The sequence below is a fragment of the Phyllobates terribilis genome, unplaced genomic scaffold, assembly GCF_046119375.1.
Source record: "Phyllobates terribilis strain yellow unplaced genomic scaffold, ASM4611937v1 Scaffold_5__5_contigs__length_657084704, whole genome shotgun sequence".
Lineage (NCBI taxonomy): Eukaryota > Metazoa > Chordata > Amphibia > Anura > Dendrobatidae > Phyllobates > Phyllobates terribilis.
In genome coordinates, this window is record NW_027362765.1 from 114533456 (window position 1) to 114556913 (window position 23458).

Here is a 23458-nt window from a genome sequence, read left to right on the forward strand (position 1 = left end):
TTTCATCATCAGCATTCTGCCAGTATAATAGGTCCTGGAACTTCCTTTTCTTCACTTCCCAGCATGCATTGTGTCTTAATATCCCCAGACTGGAAATGTTACATCTCTGTTGTGCCTGTATACAGTAGAGCAGGAGCAAAGACTTCCTATAATCCGTCTCCTGTCTCTTTGCTGGTAGTAATGGATTACACTTGGTTACAGGCAGTGGACAGCAAGTTACACAGGAGGGAGAGGGTCTTTTGTGGGGTGAGACAACATAATTATTAAAGTGATAGGCAGATTGGCCATTAACCACATTATTTATGAAATGGGACCAAGTCTGAAAGTAGAGCGACCATTAAAAATGAGCATATATCGATCAATATAATTGGTTAGAATGTGGCTAGTGAATCATGCAAATGAGCTGACCATCATCATGTCATCAGATTTTACAATGCAAACTGTATCTTGGACCTGACAATGTTGGTGTATTTACTTTGAAAATCCATATCAGTATAACACTGCTATAACAATAAACATTTTATGAGTCCCAAGTAGTGAGAGAGCTCAGGAGCCCCAGGTCCCGATTCATTAAGATTGAAGTTTCATACCCCAGTCATAATGACGGACGTACAGGAGTAAAACGCATCAAGAGGTGCGCACCACTAAATGAGTTTGGCGCATCTTACCAGCTGCTTGTGCCTCACAAGATCTGTTACTCTAGTTAGGGATTGGAGTAATATTTTTGAAGTAAGACCCCGGCACTATTGATGAATTTGACCGGCAGGTGTAGCTACACACCAAGCCGCCCTGGCTCCTACTCCTCTCCACTCATTTTGGCAGAGCTGCTTGCAACTGTCATGAAAATGTAAACAAATATCGACTTTTCCAAGTGTTTTATTTCAGTTTTCTGCCCCAAAAAAGGCTTTGATAAATCAACGACCAAAGTGTTTTCAGTCTCTGCCTACCAAGCCTGACAGCTGCAGCTTCTCCTGAGCAGTGTGAGGTTTCAACAGGGAGGAGGATCCCTGAGGGGTTTGTTTGTCTTTCTAAATCCATGTCAGAATGGTTGAATAAATCTTTGTGAAATAAGTGCACAAGCCTCATCAGGTCCAAATGAACTATCTAATAATGTATGCAATTTCTATTGTGAAATCTGGTGACAGATCCATTTTAATGTGACAGTGTAAAACACGTCAGCTAAAAAGTTGAACCTGACATTTCACATTTTTAGCAGATAGTACGTCCTCCGTCAGCGTGAAATGGTAAAAATCGGTCATCTTCTTATATCGGTGGTGGCCGTGCCCTCCTACTTTTAGGACCACACTTGAGTTTGCAGCGTCCGTCACCAGTAGAGGATAAATGTTATGGACCTTTTATTGAAGAGCCTCCCTCCACATTGTGGGCCTGAGGTGTAGAGGCGCAGTTACAGCCCAAATTACAATGCCACCTTTGACCACAGTTTGGTTTACAAGGCTCCTCACCCCTAGATGAATCCTGTGGACCTTTTATGTTCACACCTCTATGGATCACAGTTGGTTTTCTCGTCTTCATCGTAGACTGCAGTGACATTAAAAATCAAGAGCGACTTCTGAATAACAGGAAAACAGAAGCTCGTCTTCTCTAAAACTGAAGCTAAAAAGGTGAAGAAATATTCCTGGGTGTGAGCGAGAACCTGAACGTCCTAACAGCAGATCAGCAAGACGGCTTTCTTGGAAAACCTTAGATGTCTCAGGAGGCGCCGCAGCCCTACCTTCCTGAGTGAGAAGTTTTACTTTTTTTTTGTATATGAATATTTTTGTAATATTCTGGTTGGTATTTTAAGCTTTTTTTTTTTTTTTTTTCTTGTCTTATCAGCGCTTGCACAGACCAGTCCACCTTGCCAAGAACTTCCTGGACTGTGAGCCAGATGTGCTGCAGCTGAGCGTGTGGTGACTGTGCAGAGCTCGCGGAGCTGGAGAGCAGTCAGCAGCGGTGAGAGGGGACGCTGGCACCGCTGCCCAGGCATGGAGGTGACCGTCCAGGGCCTCTCAAAAAAGGTAAGTCACACAACCGGAGACGTGGGACAGCTCTGTGGTGGCTGCTGGACAGAAGGTGGAGAGGGATACGGATTATCCGCACAGTCAGCGCGCCGTGTTCTCATCAGTCATTGGTAGAATTTTCATTAGTTATATTTAATAAAACAATTTCTGCATTATAATATATAATGTTTCATATGGGCTCCCTGGCGTAAGATTCACCCCCTAGAAGAAAACAAAACAGCAATACTGCAATGTACGGGGCAAATCATCTAAAGGTAACCGGCCCGATCACATAGAGCCACAAAGCTAAATGAGGCAGTGAATCTATGTATCCGTAAAAAAAGGGCGAGAGCTCCAAAAATGATGGGAAGAAACGTGGAGGTTTATCAGCCCATCTGGTGACCTTTCAGTATCCCAGAACCTTCCCAGAAAGGGTTATTCTCCTAATTTATTGGAGTGATATCCCCTTATTTCATCTTTATATTATTGCCACAGTTGGATTCTATTTCAGGCCATACACCCAAAGTTTCATTTTCTGGTGCTTTTCCATTGGTTATTTATCTATCGTATCTATGTATCTACAGTATCTATATCTATCTCATAGCTCTCTATCTACTTTATGTATCTGTGTCTACTGTATCTATCTACTGTATCTATGTATTTATCTATCTCTATATCTATCTACTGTATTTATCTATTTACTGTATTTATCTATCATATCTCTCTCATAGCTCTCTATCTACTTTATGTATCTGTGTCTACTATATCTACTGTATCTATCTATGGATCTATTTATCTACTGTATCTACTGTATCTATGTATTTATCTCTATATCTATCTCCTGTATCTATTTACTGTATTTATCTATCTATTGTATCTATCTATTATCTATCTCATAGCTCTCTATCTACTTTATGTATCTGTGTCTACTGTATGGATCTATCTACTGGATCTATCTATTTATCTATCTATGTATCTATTTATGTATCTATTATCTATCTATGGATCTATCTATGGATCTATCTATTTATCTATCTATGGATCTATCTATGTATCTATTATCTATCTATTTATGTATCTATGTATCTATTTATGTATCTATTATCTATCTATGGATCTATCTATTTATCTATCTATCTATCTATCTATGGATCTATCTATGGATCTATCTATGGATCTATCTATGGATCTATCTATGTATCTATTATCTATCTATCTATCTATCTATGGATCTATCTATGGATCTATTATCTATCTATGTATCTATCTATTTATGTATCTATCTATTTATCTATCTATGGATCTATCTATGTATCTATTATCTATCTATGGATCTATCTATTTATGTATCTATTTATCTATCTATGTATGGATCTATCTATCTTGGAGCAGCTACAACTTTAGAAAGAGTGACTATAGGATAAAGTGTATATAGTGACACCTTACTGATGCTGGTGGCGCGGTTGTACGTGGTTGGTTATTACTATGTATGTCACATAGGGTATGTTCTGTTATACACATTATACAATGTTACTTGTGACTTGGAGCAGCAGATGTCATTTTCCCTCTAAACCTAGTGAAGGCCGAGAGGAGATTTGTGGTAACTGCGGAAAAGTACGACCTATCGAAACCTGATCACCTCTGTCTATAGTCTATACTGCGCCGAAACCTTCTGTCCGCTGCTGATAGAGACTGATATCAGTCACACATCTATCTAACACTCTCAATTTCAATCAGACTGCCGCTTTCATTTTACAAGAGCTGTTTAATCTCTTAAAGGGGTTTTCTGGTTAAAAAAGGAAAAGTTCCCCAGGGGCTTGCAGCTATAAAAATAATAAACCAAGTAATAATCACCTACTGTCACCCACCTTGATCCAGCACAAACTGCTCGGTGGCAATTCGACAGGAAGAGGAGAGAAACGTCAGCGTTTCAACAGTAGGACCGCTGCTGCGTGTGATTGGCTGCAGTGGTCAGGTGACTTGAGTAGCGCATTATTGTTTTTCTGATGTCGTGTTGCAGCCAGTTACCCAGCTGCAGCGATTTTTCTGCTGGTGATTGCTGATGTTCGCTATTGCCTGGATCCCGATGGGTGCCAGTAGGTATCACTTAGGGCTCATCCAGACGTCTGTGAAGCATGGTACGAGCACGGACCCCAAAGCACAGACTGGCTGCAGATACAACAGATTGTATCGTCCTATTCCAAGCCTAAAATAGCTAATATCAGGGAGCAATGGACTGTATTCACCCGTCCTGCAGACATCATCTCACCGGGCTGAAAAGGCTGATAACAGAAAGTAATAGATTGTGTTCACTTACGCTGGAAATGGAGAGAATACATTCTGCAGGGTAACTATTTTTCGGCTTGTTGTCACCTCTTCTCTTTCTTGCCATGATGGGCCACATACCTCATCTGGACACTTCTGGCTGATCTCCTGAGCTAGGAGAGAACTGGCCGTCTGTGGTTTATTACTCGCAGACTTCACTCCATGTGGTGGTGATAGAAAGCAGCAGTAATATTCCCCACAGTGCCAACGCCACATCCAACAAAATCCTATTACTTCTTGGACGGAGCTTTCATTTAACACAAGTGTGAGGCCGACAAGCGAAAATATCCAAATGCAGAAATCGGTGCGGAAAATCTGGGAACACGTCCGAAGAATATCTCCAGCAGGAGCATCGGGAGGTCCAGTGCCTCCACTAGGGAACAGACAGTAGCAGAGGCGGCCATTCATCATCCAGGAAAATACAAAACTGTGTCTATTAAAGGGATCATCACAATCCCTAGAGTGGTCTAAACCTGAAATACATTGTCCCCCATCTGTAATTCTTGCTGTGATTAATTTCCCCACAGCAGCACAAGAGGGGATCCTGATCAGAAGACCCCCTTCTATCAACATAGAATTCCCTAAAAGGGTCATGAAAATTTGTTTAAAGCGCACCTGTCAGCAGTAAACTACATACACTGTCAGTTTGGCAATGTTACACTGATTAAAATGATGCCTTGGTTGATGAAATCCTTCCTTTGGTTCTTAAGTAATCTTTACTTTCAGTTTGGAGATAATGATATGCTCGTGCTTCGGGGCGGCCCGTGGGGTGGGCTCTATCTGGTGCTCTGCTTACATATTCATCTGTATGCTCTTATGACAGGCCGCCCCAAAGCACAAGTATATCATTATCTCCAAACTGAAAGTAAAGATTACACAACAACCACAGGACTGATTTCATCAGCCAAGGTATAATTTTATTCAGTGTAATGTCACCCACCTGACAGTGTATATAGTTTGCTGAGTACAATCCTGCTGACAGGTGCGCTTTAATCGAGACAATATCTTTAGGCTATGTGCCCACGCTGCTGAAATGAAGCAGAAAATTTCTGCTTCATTTCTGCATGTCCTCTCCCGGATAAATACATGCGGAATTCCGCACGCGTTTATAGTGCGTTTATCGCGCGATTTCCACATGCGGAATTGCCTTGTGTTTTTTCTTGCATTGCAAAGGCAATTCCGCTTGCGGAAACGCAAAATTAATTGACATGCTGCGGATTTTTCCCCGCATCATAAACGCTGCGGAAAAATCCGCAGCATGTGCATAGAACTTGCGGAATCCCCTTGGGGAACATGGGGGGCGGATTACCTAGCGTTTCACAAGCATTTACGCTGCGGAAATTCCGTAGCATATACGCTTGAAAAACGCTACATGGGCACATACCCTTAGGCTGGATGCACCTAATGGCCTCATACATTTTAAGAGCTACACCAGGAATTTCAACTACCAGTTCCAATCTATAGAGCAACATTATAGTATTCTTGTACATAGGGGGCAGTATTATAGTAGTTATATTCTTGTACATAGGAGCAGTATTATAGTAGTTATATTCTTGTATATAGAGGCAGTATTATAGTAGTTATGTTCTTGTACATAGAGGCCAGTATTATAGTAGTTATATTCTTGTACATAGGGGGCAGTATTATAGTAGTTATATTCTTGTATATAGAGGCAGTATTATAGTAGTTATGTTCTTGTACATAGAGGCCAGTATTATAGTAGTTATATTCTTGTACATAGGGGGCAGTATTATAGTAGTTATATTCTTGTACATAGGGGGCAGTATTATAGTAGTTATATTCTTGTACATAGGGGTCAGTATTATAGTAGTTATATTCTTGTACATAGAGGTCAGTATTATAGTAGTTATATTCTTGTACATAGGAGCAGTATTATAGTAGTTATATTCTTGTACATAGGGGGCAGTATTATAGTAGTTATATTATTGTACATAGAGGCCAGTATTATAGTAGTTATATTCTTCTACATAGAGGCTAGTATTATAGTAGTTATATTCTTGTACATAGGGGGAAGTATTTTAGTAGTTATATTTATGTAGGAGACAGTATTATAGTAGTTATATCTTTGTACATAGGAGCAGTATTATAGTAGTTATATTCTTGTACATAGGGGACAGTATTATAGTAATTATATTCTTGTACATAGGGGCCAGTATTATAGTAGTTATATTCTTGTACATAGGGGGAAGTATTATAGTAGTTATATTCTTGTACATAGGGGCAGTATTGTAGTAGTTATATTTATGTAGAGACAGTATTATAGTAATATTTTTGTACGTAGGAGACAGTATTACAGATGCATCTCACTAAATTAGAATATCATCAAAAAGTTAATTTATTTCAGTTCTTCAATACAAAAAGTGAAATTCGTATACAGTGGGTACGGAAAGTATTCAGACCCCTTCAATTTTTTCACTCTTTGTTTCATTGCAGCCATTTGGTAAATTCTAAAAAGTTCATTTTTTTCTCATTAAAGTACACTCTGCACCCCATCTTGACTGAAAAAAACAGAAATGTAGAAATTTTTGCAAATTTATTAAAAAAGAAAAACTGAAATATCACATGGTCATAAGTATTCAGACCCTTTACTCAGACACTCATATTTAAGTCGCATGCTGAATTTTGGTCCACTCCTCTTTGCAGATCATCTCTAAATCATTCAGATTTTGAGGCAGTCGCTTGGCAACTCGGAGCTTCAACTCCCTCCATAAGTTTTCTATGGGATTAAGATCTGGAGACCGGCTAGGCCACTCCATGACCTTAATGTGCTTCTTTTTGAGCCACTCCTTTGTTGCCTTGGCTGTATGTTTTGGGTCATTGTCTTGCTAGAAGACCCAGCCACGACCCATCTTCAATGCTCTTACTGAGGGAAGGAGGTTGTCACTCAGGATTTTACGGTACATGACTCCATCCATTCTCCCATTGATGCGGTGAAGTAGTCCTGTGCCCTTAGCAGAGAAACACCCCCAAAACATAATGTTTCCACCTCCATGCTTGACAGTGGGGATGGTGTTCTTTGGGTCATAGGCAGCATTTCTCTTCCTCCAAACATGGCGAGTTGAGTTAATGCAAAGAGCTCAATTTTTGTCTCATGTGACCACAGCACCTTCTCCAAATAACTCACAGAATCATCCAGATGTTCATTGGCAAACTTCAGATGGATCTGCACATGTGCCTTCTTGAGCAGGGGGACCTTGTGGGCACTGCAGGACTTTAAACCTTTAAAGCATAATGTCTTACCAATGGTTTTCTTGGTGACTGCGGTCCCAGCCGCCTTGAGATCATTAACAAGTTAGTGTAGTTTTCGGCTGATCTCTCACCTTCCTCATGATCAAGGATACCCCACAAGGTGAGATTTTGCATGGTGCCCCAGATCAATGTCGATTGCCGACATTTTGTATTTCTTCCATTTTCTTACTATTGCACCAACAGTTGTCTCCTTCTCACCCATCGTTTTACTTACGGTTTTGTAGCGCATTCCAGCTTTGTGCAGGTCTATGATCTTGTCCCTGACATTCTTAGAAAGCTTTTTGGTCTTGCCCATGTTGTAGAGGTTAGAGTCTGACTGATTAATTGAGTCTGTGGACAGGAGTCTTTTATACAGGTGACTATGTAAGACAGCTGTCTTTAATGCAGGTAACGAGTTGATTAGGAGCGTCTAACTGGTCTGTAGGAGCCAGAACTCATAATGGTTTCTAGGGGATCAAATACTTATTTCTCACTGCAAAATGCAAATAAATTTATCTAATTTATACAATGTGATTTTCTATCTCTCAATGTTAAAATTAACCTATCCTTAAAATTATAGACTGTTCATGTCTTTGTCAGTGGGCAAACTTACAAAAACAGCAAGGGATCAAATAATTATTTCCTTCACTGTACATAGGGGCAGTATTATAATAGTTATATTTTTGTACATAGGGGGCAGTAGTATAGTAGTTATATTCTTGTACATAGGGGTCAGTATTATACTAGCTATATTCTTGAACATAGGAGCAGTATTATAGTAGTTATATTCTTGTACGTAGGGGTCAGTATTATAGTAATATTCTTGTACACAAGTGTCAATATAATAGTAGTTATATTTTTGCACAGAGGGGACCGTATTATAGTGGTTATATTTTTGTCCATAAGGGGCAGTATTATAGTAGTTATATTCTTGTACGTAGGAGCAGTATTATAGTAGTTGTATTCTTATACATAGGGGAGCAGTATTATAGTGGTTATAGTCCTGTACATAGGGGGCAGTATTATAGTAGTTATATTCTTGTACATAGGGGCAGTATTATAGTAGTTATAGTCATGTACATAGGGGGCAGTATTATAGTAGTTATATTCTTGTACATAGGGGGCAGTATTATAGTAGTTATATTCTTGTACATAGGAGGCAGTATTATACTAGCTATATTCTTGAACATAGGAGCAGTATTATAGTAGTTATATTCTTGTACGTAGGGGTCAGTATTATAGTAATATTCTTGTACACAAGTGTCAATATAATAGTAGTTATATTTTTGCACAGAGGGGACCGTATTATAGTGGTTATATTTTTGTCCATAAGGGGCAGTATTATAGTAGTTATATTCTTGTACGTAGGAGCAGTATTATAGTAGTTGTATTCTTATACATAGGGGAGCAGTATTATAGTGGTTATAGTCCTGTACATAGGGGGCAGTATTATAGTAGTTATATTCTTGTACATAGGGGCAGTATTATAGTAGTTATAGTCATGTACATAGGGGGCAGTATTATAGTAGTTATATTCTTGTACATAGGGGGCAGTATTATAGTAGTTATATTCTTGTACATAGGGGGCAGTATTATAGTAGTTATATTCTTGTACATAGGGGGCAGTATTATAGTAGTTATATTCTTGTACATAGGGGCTGTATTATAGTAGTAATATTCTTGTACATAGGGGGCAGTAGTATAGTAGTGATATTCTTGTACATAGGGGTCAGTATAATTGTAGCTATATCCTTGTACAGAGGGGACAGTATTATACTAGCTATATTCTTGAACATAGGAGCAGTATTATAGTAGTTATATTCTTGTACGTAGGGGTCAGTATTATAGTAATATTCTTGTACACAGGTGTCAGTATAATAGTGGTTATATTCTTGCACAGAGGGGACAGTATTATAGTGCCTGTATTTTTGGCCATAAGGGCAGTATTATAGTAGTTATATTCTTGTACGTAGGAGCAGTATTGTAGTAGTTTATACATAGGGGAACAGTATTATAGTAGTTATATTCTTTTACATTTGTACATAGGGGGCAGTATTATAGTAGTTATATTCTTGTACACAGCGTCAGTATAATAATAGTTATATTCTTGTACAGAGGGGACAGTATTATAGTGGTTATATTTTTGTCCATAAGGGCAGTATTATAGTAGTCCTATTTTTGTACATAGGGGCAGTATTATAGTAGTTATATTCTTGTACATAGGGGCAGTATTATAGTAGTTATATTCTTTTACATAGGGGGCGGTATTATAGTAGTTATATTCCTGTACATAGGGGCAATATTATAGTAGTTATATTCCTGTACATAGGAGCAGTATTATAGTAGTTATATTCTTGTACATAGGGGGCAGTATTATAGTAGTTATATTTTTGTACATAGGGGCAGTATTATAGTAGTTATATTCTTGTACATAGGCGGCAGCATTATAGTAGTTATATTCTTGTACATAGGGGGCAGTATTATAGTAGTTATATTCTTGTACATAGGGGGCGGTATTATAGTAGTTATATTCCTGTACATAGGGGCAGTATTACAGCAGTTATTGTAGTCCCAGATATTCTACTTCGTTTATCAGAACTTAATAGTGTAAAGCAATAAATCATCACAGGCAACCTTGCTACACAGGAATGTGCTCAGTAGTAATTTCTTACTCCATTCTTCTTGGCAGCTCATTCAAAGTGCCATACCCAGCAGGGGGTGACACAGAGCAATGTACTATGCTTTGCTCAGGTTAAACAATCAATGTTGCATGAAATATAATTAATACAATTCTGCCTTTTTGTAAATATCATCTCTTCAGTTGAAGATTTTTGTGTATATATACACACCCTGTTTGTGGTGTACCTTACACGCTATGGTATATACAGACATTTCCTCCTGTTGCATTTTACGCTACTTTGTTACTTTCAAAACCTCCTACTTTAAAACCACAATAAAAGTTGTTGCCAAGGTAGAATCACTGCTTATACCTGAGACTCAACTAATATTGGGGAAATGCAAATCCTGCCTCTACGTACAAGAATATAACTACTATAATGCTGCCCCTATATACAAGAATATAACTACTATAATACTGCCCACTATATACAGGAATATAACTACTATAATACTGCCCCCTATGTACAAGAATATAACTACTATAATACTGCCCCCTATGTACAAGAATATAACTACTATAATACTGCTCCTATGTACAAGAATATAACTACTATAATACTGCTTCCTATGTACAAGAATATAACTACTATGATACTGCCCCCATGTGCAAGAATATAATTACTATAATACTGCTCCTATGTACAGGAATATAACTACTATAATACTGCTTCCTATGTACAAGAATATAACTACTATGATACTGCCCCCATGTGCAAGAATATAATTACTATAATACTGCTCCTATGTACAGGAATATAACTACTATAATACTGCACCCTATGTACAAGAATATAACTATTATAATACTGCCCCCATGTGCAAGAATATAATTACTATAATACTGCCCCTATGTACATCCCCTTGACAAAGGAAGGAGCGCCGAAACGCGCGTCGGGGAGCCACACAGCGTGCAGCCTCTACGTTTAAACAAGGTGAATCATGTTTTCTCTCTTTTTTTGATATGTCTTCTGTGAGCTATTTACATCTATGGCGGGTGGATTTTAGGTTTAGGTTTATATGTGAGGCTCAATTTGTGGCCATGTTTACCTTGTCATGATACCTCCTTCCAGCCCCCATATATATGCATATACATGCAATCCTCACATGGTCCCCTTCTGCGACACAAATGTAATTGAATATAATGATATATAATGGATGTGATATCTGCACCCTGTGGCGACACCTGGTGTTTGTTCTTAATTATGTTTTAATTATCTATGTGTAATTCCTTTTGACATATGTTGTGCCACCGTAGTCCTGTATGACTATAATGATCTTTTTAAAAAAAGTTTTCCTTAATAAAGTGATTTTCTATTTTTTCAATATATTGGCCATACATTCGTAGTATTTCTTACTTGGGCACCTCGTTATATATGTTCTTTATACGAATGGCCCGAGATGTACGGTTCTAAGAGTAGGTTGTAGTATGGAGATTATTCAGATATTTATGATATATATACAAAGCCACCTTATACTCGGTTCTAATCTTCCTTCTGAAGAATATAACTACTATAATACTACCCCTATGTACAAGAATATAACTACTATAATACTGCCCCCTATGTACAAGAATATAACTACTATAATACTGCCCCCTATGTACAAGAATATAACTACTATAATACTGCCTCCTATGTACAAGAATATAACTAATAAAATACTGCCCTCTATGTACAAGAATATAACTACTAAAATACTGCCCTCTATGTACAAGAATATAACTACTATAATACTACCCCTATGTACAAGAATATAACTACTATAATACTGCCCCTATGTACAAGAATATAACTACTATAATACTGCCCCTATGTACAAGAATATAACTACTATAATACTGTCCCTATGTACAAGAATATAACTACTATAATACTGCCCCTATGTACAAGAATATAACTACTATAATACTGCTCCTATGTACAAGAATATAACTAATATAGTACTGTTCCTATGTACAAGAATATAACTACTATACTACTGCCCCCTATGTACAAGAATATAACTACTATAATACTGCCCCTATATACAAGAATATAACTACTATAATACTGCCCACTATATACAGGAATATAACTACTATAATACTGACCCCTATGTACAAGAATATAACTACTATAATACTGCCCCCTATGTACAAGAATATAACTACTATAATACTGCCCCCTATGTACAAGAATATAACTACTATAATACTGCCCCTATGTACAAGAATATAACTACTATAATACTGCCCCTATGTACAAGAATATAACTACTATAATACTGCCCCTATGTACAGGAATATAACTACTATAATACTGCCCCTATGTACAAGAATATAACTAATATAATACTGCCCCTATGTACAAGAATATAACTACTATAATACTGCCCCTATGTACAAGAATATAACTACTACAATACTGTCCCCTATGTACAAGAATATAACTACTATAATGCTGCCCCTATGTACAAGAATATAACTACTATAATACTGCCCCTATGTACAAGAATATAACTAATATAATACTGCCCCTATGTACAAGAATATAACTACTATAATACTGCCCCTATGTACAAGAATATAACTACTATAATACTGTCCCCTATGTACAAGAATATAACTACTATAATACTGCTCCTATGTACAAGAATATAGCTAATATAATACTGCCCCCTATGTACAAGAATATAACTACTATAATACTGCCCACTATATACAGGAATATAACTACTATAATACTGCCCCCTATGTACAAGAATATAACTACTATAATACTGCCCCTATGTACAAGAATATAACTACTAACTACCACACGCACAGGTTTTATCTTTCTCTGTTTTTATCTGCCCTCGATGTGGATCAGTAGTGCTGCCAGTACATTCCTATACATTAGGACCATAAACTAACATTTGGCTCCTCCAGCCTGATAGCTTCTGTGCTGTCCCAGTGCAGTTTTAGTTAGGTCTGTAAACTGGACCTGCAGTCTCTGATCCTGGCACTGCTCACACAGCTGATGTGGTTGTTGCAGTATATCAGTCTGGGTGATCCTACAAACTGCACAGTGCCATAAATCTCTCCCTTCCTGATAGCGCCTACATATACCTATTTGTGTCTGGTTTGTGTCTGGTATCTCAGCTTGGCTTCTTGAAGTGAGTGAAGCTTAACTGCAATACCACACACAACCTGTGGACAGATGTCGCGATTTTTATTGATGAAAAATAGCTATCCCTCTTAATTGTATGGCAGAATGAGGCTCCCACAAGCTAGAGCGAAGATCTTAAGGAAGTAACTAAAGGGAAGAGTGGCAGAAAGTCTTCATAATAAGTGAGTGTAATGGGAATCTGCGTTCACCAGAACTTCCAATGAATTTATTTTTCAGTTTTCCTTTGAAGGAGGAAACCCCCAAGTGACATCACTAAGATAAACCTCCTTTATATTAGTGTCCTTTTAAGATGATACATTGTGGTTTGGTTGCCATGTCACAATGTACCAGGTTGATTTTGTCGTCGGTGCTTCTTACGCATTTTATCCCAGAACCAGCCGAGTCCAAATGTAAAGATTATACCCAGATCCGACAATTATTGCAATATTTTATGCAAGTCAGGATAAAAAAATGGTTCATACAATATGCCATAACTTTATGGGTCTGGATCAGACATTTTTAGTACCAGGGACAAAACGATTATTGTGGCATCCTGGATAAGAGATACCAGTCCATTGGTTCCATTTGTGTAAGTTCGGTCAGACTGAAAAAGTAGGTCCAGACCTGAGCTTTCATTTCAGTAAAATCCCGTACAGCAGTGATTAAAGCCCTAGAGCCAGCCAAAATCAACTAAACTGCTTCCTACAATGCCAACAAGAGACTGAGGGGGCGCCACAGAGCCAACCAATTGACCAGGCGACCAGTTAGAGGGCTTTTGTGAAACTCTTCTTCCTTACTTTTCCTTATTTAAAAAGTCTGTGGGGCAAAAGACTGAGTGTGCGCATATGTTTAGAATGGGGAGAGAAGAGTAGGCCATGTCTGGCGGCTTTTCTGTCCGGAGTACAAAATTATCGGACGTGTTGAAATCCAACAACCCAAACCTTCTTTACCCCCATACATATTAGATGGTCGTCCTTTCCGCTTTAGTGTTACACACCTGTCCTGAGCATCCCGGGCTCTGCTTCCTTCCTCTAGGTCGATTACCCTCTGCTGTGCTACGCCTCAGATTTTGCAAGTTGCCCGGCGTGGATCAATGACATCATCTCCCTAGACCTATTTAAGGCCCATTGATACACACCCCTGTATCTTGTGATTGAGACTGTAGACCTGTATGTTTGGTGTGCTTCACCCTCTGTGCATACGGTGCTTTACTTCCATCTCTAATGGGTTCTACTTCATCCATCCTGCTGCTCCTGAGATTCCTGTGCGTGCCTTCTGCCTAGTCCTCACTGCCCTTGTGCCTTCCAGCTTGCTGCATCAACGCCCAGGGTCCGTGTGCCCACCCGGACCTGAGGCTTAGAGGTTCCACCTCACCTGGTGAGCCAATCATTTAGTCAGATGTTTCCTCAGATCACCTATGAGTGTTCTCCACTTAGCCATCAAGCAGAATAAACTGGGCATCAACAAAAGGCTGGGTGGCATACAGGGATCAGAGCCTCCAGTAAGCGACGTGTGCTGAGGTGGCTACATTGGCACATGAGGCGTTAGAGTGTGACCCCTGGGAGATAGGTCCAGTGTCCACATGGCGGTGGCATCACACCCCGGACTTGCCTCAGGTCCTCACAACCCTGGCTGTCTGTGTACATGTCCTCAGCTGTAATGTGATTTCCTGATTACCAGCAGCGAGTATTTTGGGGTCTCCGACCTCACTTATATCAGTCTGTGGTTAAATAATTCAGAAATTGCCATGATGTGAGACGCTGCTGTGTGGTGCGGAGAGGAGCACTGGGGAATATCATCAAGAAACTGTTTTATAAGTTGGAAGATTCAGGCAAAACATACACAAACCATAGGGTCATAATTCAGGTTCTCTGATAAATTTATTAAGGGGTCTTCTTAAAGGGATCCCTGGCTGGAATCACGAGTAACATATTATTTTTTTCTGCTATGAGAATCTATTCATTTTAATGGACACCAACAGCCCTTAGGAGCTGTGGTTTATCTCAACAGATTTGGTCAGAAAGTATGGGTGGTGGAGGTCCTCCATGTGGTCCCTTTCTATAATCCATCCTTATAATTTCCATTAGCAGTCCTCCAGACCTATGGTTTATCTCAACAGATTTGGTCAGAAAGTATGGGTGGTGGAGGTCCTCCAGGTGGTCCCTTTCTATAATCCATCCTTATAATTTCCATTAGCAGTCCTCCAGACCTATGGTTTATCTCAACAGATTTGGTCAGAAAGTATGGGTGGTGGAGGTCCTCCAGGTGGTCCCTTTCTATAATTCACCCGTATAATTACCATATACATTAGCAGTCCTCCAGAGTTGTGGTTCAGATGAACAGGTCTGAGATCTGTTGAGATCAACAGGTCTGGTCAGAAAGTATGGGTGGCTCCTGGTGGTCCCTTTCTATAATCCACCCTTATAATTTCCATGTACACTAGCAGTCCTCCAGCACAGAGCGCAATGCGATGAACAGTCCATAAGGGATGTTATATTTCATGCCATTCTTAATCTTTAAAGGGGTCAATTAGAAACTCCTATAGACCAATGTGTTCTTGAGGTTGAACATGCGCTTATCAGGGCTGCCATAGAAGGGCATCAGCAGGCATCACAACCTGGATGGTTCAGACCCTGGACTGATAAATCCTTCAGCTCTCATTGATGACCCTGCCCATCCCTTTACTGTTGATCATTATCCCATTGACCAGTGCTACATGAAAGCTGAGCATTGCAGACTTCCTATGATAAGCCCCTCTCCCAATTCTCTCCAGGGCTGAGGAGGGCTCCTCTGGAGGCCTGGTCTATTTACTTAGTATTTCTTTCCTCCCCATACCAGGAATTCTTGTATCCTCCAGCATAAGCATTGCAGTGCCTCCTTATCTCCAGCAGCCCTATCATACATTACATGAAAGCTACTGCTCAGAGGCAGCAATCTGCCCAGATAAGGTGGCCGGAGTCAGTCTGCTGGAATGAAATGCGTGGGGTGCAACCGAACCAATCTGATACATAGTTATGTGACAGCCGCCCGCAATCCATCAACTTCTGCTGATGGTGGAAGGAAAATGGCCATCCAGACCACGTGTGTGGGGATATTAGGGGAGGGTTTATTAATTCACACATAAAGGATACATGGCAAGCTGAGATACACCCACCCATGACTGTACCACCCATGATTGGATTAGATATACTGATTTCCTACTTTGTCACACCAAGCCCTGATTGTATCACATGAATGGGTTAGATACACCGGCACATGACAGTATCACGTATGAATGGATTAGATACACAGGCACATGACCGTATCACATATGAATGGATTAGATACACAGGCATATGACAGTATCACGTATGAATGGATTAGATATACCGGCACATGACAGTATCACATATGAGTGGATTAGATACACAGGCATATGACAGTATCACGTATGAATGGATTAGATACACAGGCACATGACCGTATCACATATGAATGGATTAGATACACAGGCATATGACAGTATCACGTATGAATGGATTAGATATACCGGCACATGACAGTATCACATATGAATGGATTAGATACACAGGCATATGACAGTATCACGTATGAATGGATTAGATATACCGGCACATGACAGTATCACATATGAGTGGATTAGATACACTGGCACATGACAGTATCACATATGAGTGGATTAGATACACCAGCACATGACAGTATCACATATGAGTGGATTAGATACGCCAGTCCATGACTGTTTAACACAATGATTAAATAGACTGGCTTGGCAGACAATTTCATGGATGATTGACTTAGATACAGCTTCTGTATAGGCTGTATCACACATGATAGGATTAGATACACTGGCCCATGACCATATCGCACCTGATAGGATTAGATGCATAGTATAATACTCTTAGAAATATGATTCTGCAGATAGTATCAAAAATGGCAGGAAGACTTAGATACTTTTTTCAGAAACCGTTCTGTGTATCTACACCAGTTGTGTGATACTATGACACGGAAAGAAGTATCGCATATGAAAGGTTTAGATAGAGAGGCTCAGCAAACAATGTCATATGATAAGTTTAGATACTCCAAACACTATCCCACATAGATACAGCGGATCAGCAGACAGTATGCCATATGGTATACTTAGATACAGTGGCAGTACCTCCGCAAACAATATGACTCAGAAACTCCGTTTTGTGAAATAATCTTACTCAAAACTTAGATACCGTGCTTCTGGATAATGTATAATAATAGGTTCAGATACAGTGTGTCTCAGCAGACAGTATCCCATCTCATGGGCTTAGATACAGACCAGCATATGTCAGTGGTAACTTTTGCTTCAGTTCACTGTACACTCGTCATGTTCCAGTTCTACGTTTCCACCATAATGAAATTATTGCCGTATACAGACGTATTTGGATTTTTCACAATAATTTAGCCACTAGGTGGAGGTAGTTTATGGGTGTACCAGGATAATACTGAACTTCTGTAACCAAAAAATATTACAACTACTACCAAGAACTAGTCGTAAATGGCTGAAAAAGGAGGTCTGGACACTGAGACGATGCACAAACCCGCTACCCTCCAGATCTCAGGATTGTGCAGGAAAAGCAGTTAGATTTGGGAGATAGGGAGTAAATCCTGCTTACACAGGTCAGGGGTGCATGCAGATTTGTACATTTTTTGGGGGGAGGAAGGGCAGCTCATTGTGACAGATTTAATGGCAAACAGAAGACCCTGGACTAGGAAATGATTAATATGGGAATCCTAGGAAACAGCCGCATGGGAAAAGATCATTGACCTAGGGAGGCTTAAGAAGCAGGCCCACCTAGATCCTGAGGACTCCGGTCAATGATCATTTACATTATGCCACCTGACAGCGTTCTTAGCGCACATACCTGTTCCACATTGCTACAGAGATCTAATGTGCATCCATTATAACACACTGACATCATGAAGGGTGCATAGACTTCTGCAACCAGTTAGTGCATCGAAAAGAAAAAAATAAATTGAAAATCTCCTGCCATTCCTCCTTCAACTTCTCTGCAGACTTATGTGTCTCCATGGTTACAGACTACAAACAAACCCTATATGTAGTCAGATGACCTAAAGATGGCCATACAAATTAGATGGCTTCCTGATACACAATGCTTTGGCCAATAGCCATCTCAGCCGACTCTCCCATACACAGTAATGCTCTGCTGAATGAGTGCTCCTGTGTTTTCTATGAAAAGGCCACCCAACTGAGATGTCTTGGGGGGAACAATGGGATCGGCAGTCTGAAATCAGACATGTCCGATCAACATCTCTCACGACCATCAGTCGACCAGCGCCCCCATACAAATCGGAACATCAGCTCAACCTGTTGATATTGGTGAGTTCAGCTGACAATTAGTCTAGTGTGTATGGGGTCCTTAAATTCGGCGGCATCGGACGACAGCTCACTGTATGGGGCCATGCTGATTTTTCCTCAACCCACAGAGTCCGGGAAAAGAAGGATCTGGCGAATCAAGTTTTCAAGTTCTTAGTATGGGGAACTCGAAAGATAGCAGTCAGCCAAACGTTCGTTCAGCCAGCTATTATGTCATGTGTATGGTGGGCTTTACAGTCATGTTCTACTCCACACCTTCTGTCCCTCAGAGACCGTAAAGGATGGGGGACATAAACTGCAGGGTCTAGTCATGGAGACACACAGGATTGGCTTTGCATAGGAGCGGTATATCCAAAAAGGTAGGAGATTTTCCTCTAAGTCTATCTGTGGGGGCATTGGAGTAATAATAAAATTGGTTATAAAGGTCTACACAACAACTAAAAAATATCAGAAACATGGCAAAACTACATCTACTGGAAAACTCAGATCTGGTCATTTCTTTTTGAGCATTGTAGGAAGGGCAGAGGTCATCTTTGCTTTGCGAAAATTTGACTTTTGGAACGATAAAGATTAGAACTGGGGGCGCTCTTGCATTACTAGTTATGGAAATTAAGGGGGATGAGCACTGTGGTGAAAAATGGTACTGCAAGCAACAAATGTTAGCGTAACAAACTGCATTCAGAATTGAAGTAAATGTCTCCTAAAAATTGCAAATGTTTCATTGTAATCAAAATAAGGGCCTCTAAAAATGTAATGATCCTTATTAAATAGGATTACATTAGATCCCTTTAAGAATGGAAGAATGCACATGAGTTATCAGTGACTACAGGACCCGGACTTGCTGTCTCCTCTATTAAAAGATTTATCAGTGATTGACAGGTTACAGGTACCATCAAAGCAATGTAATAGAGTTCTCACACTGAGCCTGAGACATCAAAGCCTCGCACCCAGCATTTATCAGGCGCATCCTGGGCTCACAATGCACCATAGCCTTGTCTGATGGACAGTAAATAAGCCGCCATGATTACCCTGATTGTAATGTCCTCAGCCGTCTGTCTCGAAATCTAATTACAGAAGATTGAATTTAATATATTAACATCTCATTAGTGCCCCTTGTTCTGCGGTGATTAACCCTTATACCTAGAGAGTAGTTATTGTAATAAACTGATTAGTGATCGCTGGATGATTAGAGGCCAGAAACGCGTGGAAAGCTACAGAAGGTAAACATGAATTCGCATTGTTAAAAGTTTTCTTGTGCTGTGTTCAGATTAGCATTTTGAGTCTAACTTTAGCTGGAGTGATAAAGCTGCTCATTTTTGTATCAAGTTTATTCAGCCAATCTCACGTGGATTTTCATCTGTACTCTATGCCTGAAACGCGTATGGCTCCAGTGTAGGACCGCTGTTTGCATAGGGATTAAGTACTTTCAATTATGCAGTGTTAAGAAGAGTGATTATGATTTGAATATCACAAGATGTAGCTAACATGCTGATTACTGGTCTCTGGATAATTGGAGGCCTGAAACGCGTGTATAGAGTTTTATTAAGAACTTATAATGAATGTGAAGAGCTGAAATCATTGTGAATGCTCTGAAATACATGCATGTATGGATCTATTTAATGTTTATTGTGTATGCCATTAATGTCTGAAACGTGTATGGATTCTGTGTAGGTTAATTTTGTCTATAGGGAGTTAAGTACTTAAAAGCGTATACTGAACTAGCAAGTGTGACTATTAATAACCCTAAATGCATTTAATAAGCTGATTAGTGGTCTTTAGATGATTGGAGGTATGAAATATGTGTAGGCTTTTTAATATAGATTTATTAGGCATATACCAATTTTAAATTATTATAAATGCTCTGAAACGCGTGTGTTGGATTTGTTTAATGTGTATGCTATGATTTTCTGAAACGCATATGGCTCATGTGTGGGTTAGCTGTATGTATAGGGATATAGTAGGTACTTTCATTGCATAAGAGATGTAGGTGAGAGTGCCCATGAACACCTCAACACACTTGTAATGAGCTGATTAGCAATCCCTAGATTATTGGAGGCCTGAAAAGCGTGTAGGCATTTATATAGGGATTTAATAAATTCTTTTACTGTACAAAGTTGACATTCATAATCATGAATGCCCAAAATGTTGAGCATAGGATTTTTTTTTGTGTGTAGGTTATGAATGCCTGAAACGCGTTTGGTTTCCGTGTACTTCTGCCTATTATATGTATGGTCTATTACAGAGCTATTTCAACGTGTACACACAGTTTTCATGGTTGATCATGAACAGTTGATTAGCACGTGTCTGCTATTCAGCGTTGTACTGCGTATAAGGACTTCAATGTACACGCACAATTTGCATGATGATTGTTAATTCCCAAAACGCATTTGGATATGGTGTGCTGTTTCCTTCTTTTGTGGATTTACCAGTTTACAATAATGTTATGAAAACCCCAAAATGCATATGGTTACTTCCTAGTGTAAGGATGTGATATGTGTGGTTTTATTGAATAATTTAAAGGTGTGTGCACCATTTACCTGGGTGGGCATCAATGGCCAAAACGCGTTAAACATCTTCCTTGACTGGGGATTTACTGGGGTTTTTCAAAGAGAATAAGTAATTTGCAGAGATGATGGATGCCAAAAATTAGATGACTACCACTTGGCAGAGAACTGTGTACAGGAAATTATGGAGTATTTACAACAAGTGTGCATTGTTTGCATGGACAAATGCGTGAAACGCGTTTCACTACTGATTTTACTAAGCTCTTTAAACAAATGATCATTGTGTGGCTACAACCAACTTGGCCAATATTGAACGATTTTGGCAGGTTATGGTCACCTGATATAGTCAATTACATCCCAAAAATGTGCTGACCAGTTAAAACTTTCATTCTACACCAGTGATGGCTATATTATTTTAAGGCATCTGTCCTAGTGATTAAAGCTCTGTTATAGTGACTTAAGGAGTGTCAATACTTCTTGTGCACTTATCAACTGACTTTATTTATATAGTGGTGAACCCCTTTAAGGGAATTGGCTTGTTCATAGTAATTTCTTCACTTTGGGGGCAGTGAAGTAGGGAGCCGGGGACAGGACCCATGGCGATCGGCTGGTCGCTTAGCTGCCTCTTTCTGAAAACAGTTGTTTCTGAAGAGATCATCCCTTTAACTTTTAGGCTGCCAGAGATCAACTGTTGCATTTAGTATAGCCACTAGGGGCAGGAGTGAGTAGGGCCTATGCATTTCTATGAAGTGCAGGTGACTCTGTGACTAAATTATAGCTTTGTAGTTTCTAAAAATGGCCGCTGTGATAGAATGCCCTTGGGAAGGAAGGATGCAAGATAATTTCTCAGCTCATGAATCTCAGACGATGCAAGAATTAGAAGGAATGGTAAAGTTATGGGGGTTATCCTGGATTATTCCCTAATGGTAATATACGGGTACGGTGCTCACTTCCGCCACCCTCTGTTTGCCCTTGTTGCCATACACCAGCTATATTTCTATGGGTCATCTTAAATTAGCCTGTAAATTATAAATCCTCCAGTGAGGCCACGACTTTCCATCATCTGTCCAGCTCTGGCCGCCACCTATATATAGTGGAGTATGGGGGTCAGGAAATAGAGGCCGGCCTCATCTATATATGACAAGGAACGCACCAGGCGGATTATCACAGACCAGGTGGCGTATATTCCTGCCCCTCCATGACACAGTCAGCTATTCATGTGGCTATGATGGTGTATCTAAGCGTATCCTGTGTGAGTATGGTATCCATCCCAGCTCATCATGTGGGATACCGTCTGCTGAGCTGCTTTTATCTAAGCCCTTAATGTGTATTACTGTCTGCTCAGACGAAGTATCCAAGCTAATCGTGTGCGACACGGTCTGATTAGCTGCTGTATCTAACTCTTAATGTGTGCTATTGTCTTCTGACCAGCTGTATCCAAACCTGTCATGTGTGATACTGTCTGCACAGCTTTGCATCCAAACCCATCATGCTTGATGCTGTTTGCTGAGGTGCTGTCTCTAAGCCTATCATGTGTGATACTGACTGCTGAGCTGCTGCATCTAAATATGTGTGGTACGGTCTGCTGAGATATCCAAGCCATTATTGTGTGATTGTCTGCCCAGCTGATGTATCCAAGCAATTAATGTGTGCTATGTCTGCTCTGCTGCTGTATCTAAGCCATTAATCTGTGATACTGTTTGCTCTGCTGCTGTATCTAAGCCACTAATGTGTGCTACTGTCTGCTTAGCTGCTGTATCTAAGCCACTAATGTGTGATACTGTCTGCTCAGCTGCTGCATCTAAGCCACTAATGCTGAGCTAATACAGCTAAGCCTATCCAGGCCCATTTATAAGCACAAAACCTAAGACCTGGGATGATCCTGGACTTGGGGGACATCTGGTCGCTCAGTGGGGGCTGTGAAGGGTTACCTGCAGGTTACTTGTCAGAGAGGTGATGATGAGCATTTACTTCAAAGACAAACAACTTGTCAGGGGTGAAATATAGCAAATGGCCACAGGGGAAGGAGAGGGAACAGACGCCTCTCCTTCCCCTGTGGCCTCAGGGACAGATCTAGTCTCCCTCACATTACGCCTGCAGCCCGGGATTCTGGGAAGATTTGGGGTGACACCAACCACAGCGGGAAGAGTGGTTATAGGAAGTTTCACCCCCAGGTACATTTCGCCCCCAGGTACATTTCGCCCCTAT

General features: G+C 40.0%; 1 protein-coding gene across 1 annotated transcript in view; it reads left to right on the top strand.

Annotated features, from left to right (window-relative positions):
• The first annotated feature begins 1506 nt into the window (after nucleotides 1-1506).
• Nucleotides 1507-23458, top strand: part of CASS4 (Cas scaffold protein family member 4) — a 67242-nt gene continuing 45290 nt past the window's right edge. The window contains exons 1-2 of the mRNA XM_073681011.1: nucleotides 1507-1740; nucleotides 1837-2018. Of these exons, the coding sequence (XP_073537112.1) occupies nucleotides 1986-2018 (33 nt within the window). The 5' untranslated portion in view covers nucleotides 1507-1740; nucleotides 1837-1985. The remainder of the gene's footprint in view (nucleotides 1741-1836; nucleotides 2019-23458) is intronic.